Source organism: Leishmania mexicana, contig 78, assembly GCF_000234665.1.
Source record: "Leishmania mexicana MHOM/GT/2001/U1103 WGS CADB00000000 data, contig 78, whole genome shotgun sequence".
Classification (NCBI taxonomy): domain Eukaryota; phylum Euglenozoa; class Kinetoplastea; order Trypanosomatida; family Trypanosomatidae; genus Leishmania; species Leishmania mexicana.
The window spans coordinates 1-2,236 of NW_003946359.1; the positions used below are offsets into that span (position 1 = coordinate 1).

The window sequence follows — 2,236 nt, forward strand, 5'->3', positions numbered from 1 at the left end:
CAGCAGCAGCTCCGCGCCGTCCTCGTCGTCTGCGCCGTCCAGCAGCAGCTCCGCGCCGTCCTCGTCGTCTGCCCCGTCTTCGTCGTCCGCGCCGTCCAGCAGCAGCTCTGCGCCGTCCTCGTCGTCTGCGCCGTCCAGCAGCAGCTCTGCGCCGTCCTCGTCGTCCGCGCCGTCCAGCAGCAGCTCTGCGCCGTCCTCGTCGTCTGCGCCGTCCAGCAGCAGCTCCGCGCCGTCCTCGTCGTCTGCGCCGTCCAGCAGCAGCTCTGCGCCGTCCTCGTCGTCCGCGCCGTCCAGCAGCAGCTCTGCGCCGTCCTCGTCGTCTGCGCCGTCCAGCAGCAGCTCCGCGCCGTCCTCGTCGTCTGCGCCGTCCAGCAGCAGCTCCGCGCCGTCCTCGTCGTCTGCGCCGTCCAGCAGCAGCTCTGCGCCGTCTTCGTCGTCTGCGCCGTCCAGCAGCAGCTCTGCGCCGTCCTCGTCGTCTGCGCCGTCCAGCAGCAGCTCTGCGCCGTCCTCGTCGTCCGCGCCGTCCAGCAGCAGCTCCGCGCCGTCCTCGTCGTCCGCGCCGTCCAGCAGCAGCTCTGCGTCGTCCTCGTCGTCTGCGCCGTCCAGCAGCAGCTCTGCACCGTCCTCGTCGTCCGCGCCGTCCAGCAGCAGCTCTGCGCCGTCTTCGTCGTCCGCGCCGTCCAGCAGCAGCTCCGCGCCTTCCTCGTCGTCTGCACCGTCCAGCAGCAGCTCTGCGCCGTCCTCGTCGTCTGCACCGTCCAGCAGCAGCTCCGCGCCGTCCTCGTCGTCTGCACCGTCCAGCAGCAGCTCTGCGCCGTCCTCGTCGTCTGCGCCGTCCAGCAGCAGCTCCGCGCCGTCCTCGTCGTCTGCACCGTCCAGCAGCAGCTCTGCGCCGTCCTCGTCGTCTGCGCCGTCCAGCAGCAGCTCTGCGCCGTCTTCGTCGTCTGCGCCGTCCAGCAGCAGCTCCGCGCCGTCCTCGTCGTCTGCACCGTCCAGCAGCAGCTCTGCGCCGTCTTCGTCGTCTGCGCCGTCTTCGTCGTCTGCGCCGTCCAGCAGCAGCTCTGCGCCGTCCTCGTCGTCTGCACCGTCCAGCAGCAGCTCTGCGCCGTCCTCGTCGTCTGCACCGTCCAGCAGCAGCTCCGCGCCGTCCTCGTCGTCTGCACCGTCCAGCAGCAGCTCTGCGCCGTCCTCGTCGTCTGCGCCGTCCAGCAGCAGCTCCGCGCCGTCTTCGTCGTCTGCGCCGTCCAGCAGCAGCTCTGCGCCGTCTTCGTCGTTCGCGCCGTCCAGCAGCAGCTCCGCGCCGTCCTCGTCGTCTGCGCCGTCCAGCAGCAGCTCCGCGCCGTCCTCGTCGTCTGCGCCGTCCAGCAGCAGCTCTGCGCCGTCCTCGTCGTCTGCGCCGTCCAGCAGCAGCTCCGCGCCGTCCTCGTCGTCTGCACCGTCCAGCAGCAGCTCTGCGCCGTCCTCGTCGTCTGCGCCGTCCAGCAGCAGCTCTGCGCCGTCCTCGTCGTCTGCGCCGTCCAGCAGCAGCTCCGCGCCGTCTTCGTCGTCTGCGCCGTCCAGCAGCAGCTCTGCGCCGTCCTCGTCGTCTGCGCCGTCCAGCAGCAGCTCCGCGCCGTCCTCGTCGTCTGCGCCGTCCAGCAGCAGCTCCGCGCCGTCCTCGTCGTCTGCACCGTCCAGCAGCAGCTCTGCGCCGTCCTCGTCGTCTGCGCCGTCCAGCAGCAGCTCCGCGCCGTCTTCGTCGTCTGCGCCGTCCAGCAGCAGCTCTGCGCCGTCTTCGTCGTCTGCGCCGTCCAGCAGCAGCTCCGCGCCGTCCTCGTCGTCTGCACCGTCCAGCAGCAGCTCTGCGCCGTCCTCGTCGTCTGCGCCGTCCAGCAGCAGCTCTGCGCCGTCCTCGTCGTCTGCGCCGTCCAGCAGCAGCTCTGCGCCGTCTTCGTCGTCTGCGCCGTCTTCGTCGTCTGCGGCGCCGTCCACCAGGTCTGCGCCGTCCTCGACGTCTGCAGCGTCGACCACCACGTCTGCGCCGTCCTCGTCGTCTGCACCGTCGAGCAGCAGCTCTGCGCCGTCCTCGTCGTCTGCGCCGTCGAGCAGCAGCTCCGCGCCGTCTTCGTCGACTGCGCCGTCCAGCAGCAGCTCTGCGCCGTCTTCGTCGTCTGCGCCGTCCAGCAGCAGGTCTGCGCCGTCCTCGTCGTCTGCACCGTCCAGCAGCAGCTCTGCGCCGTCCTCGTCGTCTGCGCGT

General features: G+C 71.6%; 1 protein-coding gene across 1 annotated transcript; it reads left to right on the forward strand.

Moving 5' to 3' along the window:
• On the forward strand, positions 1 to 2,236 carry LmxM_34_0520a_1 (uncharacterized protein; the record flags this gene model as incomplete). Its single annotated transcript, XM_003886456.2, has 1 exon — positions 1 to 2,236. A coding segment is annotated over one exon (2,236 nt), but the record flags the coding sequence as incomplete, so codon positions are not given.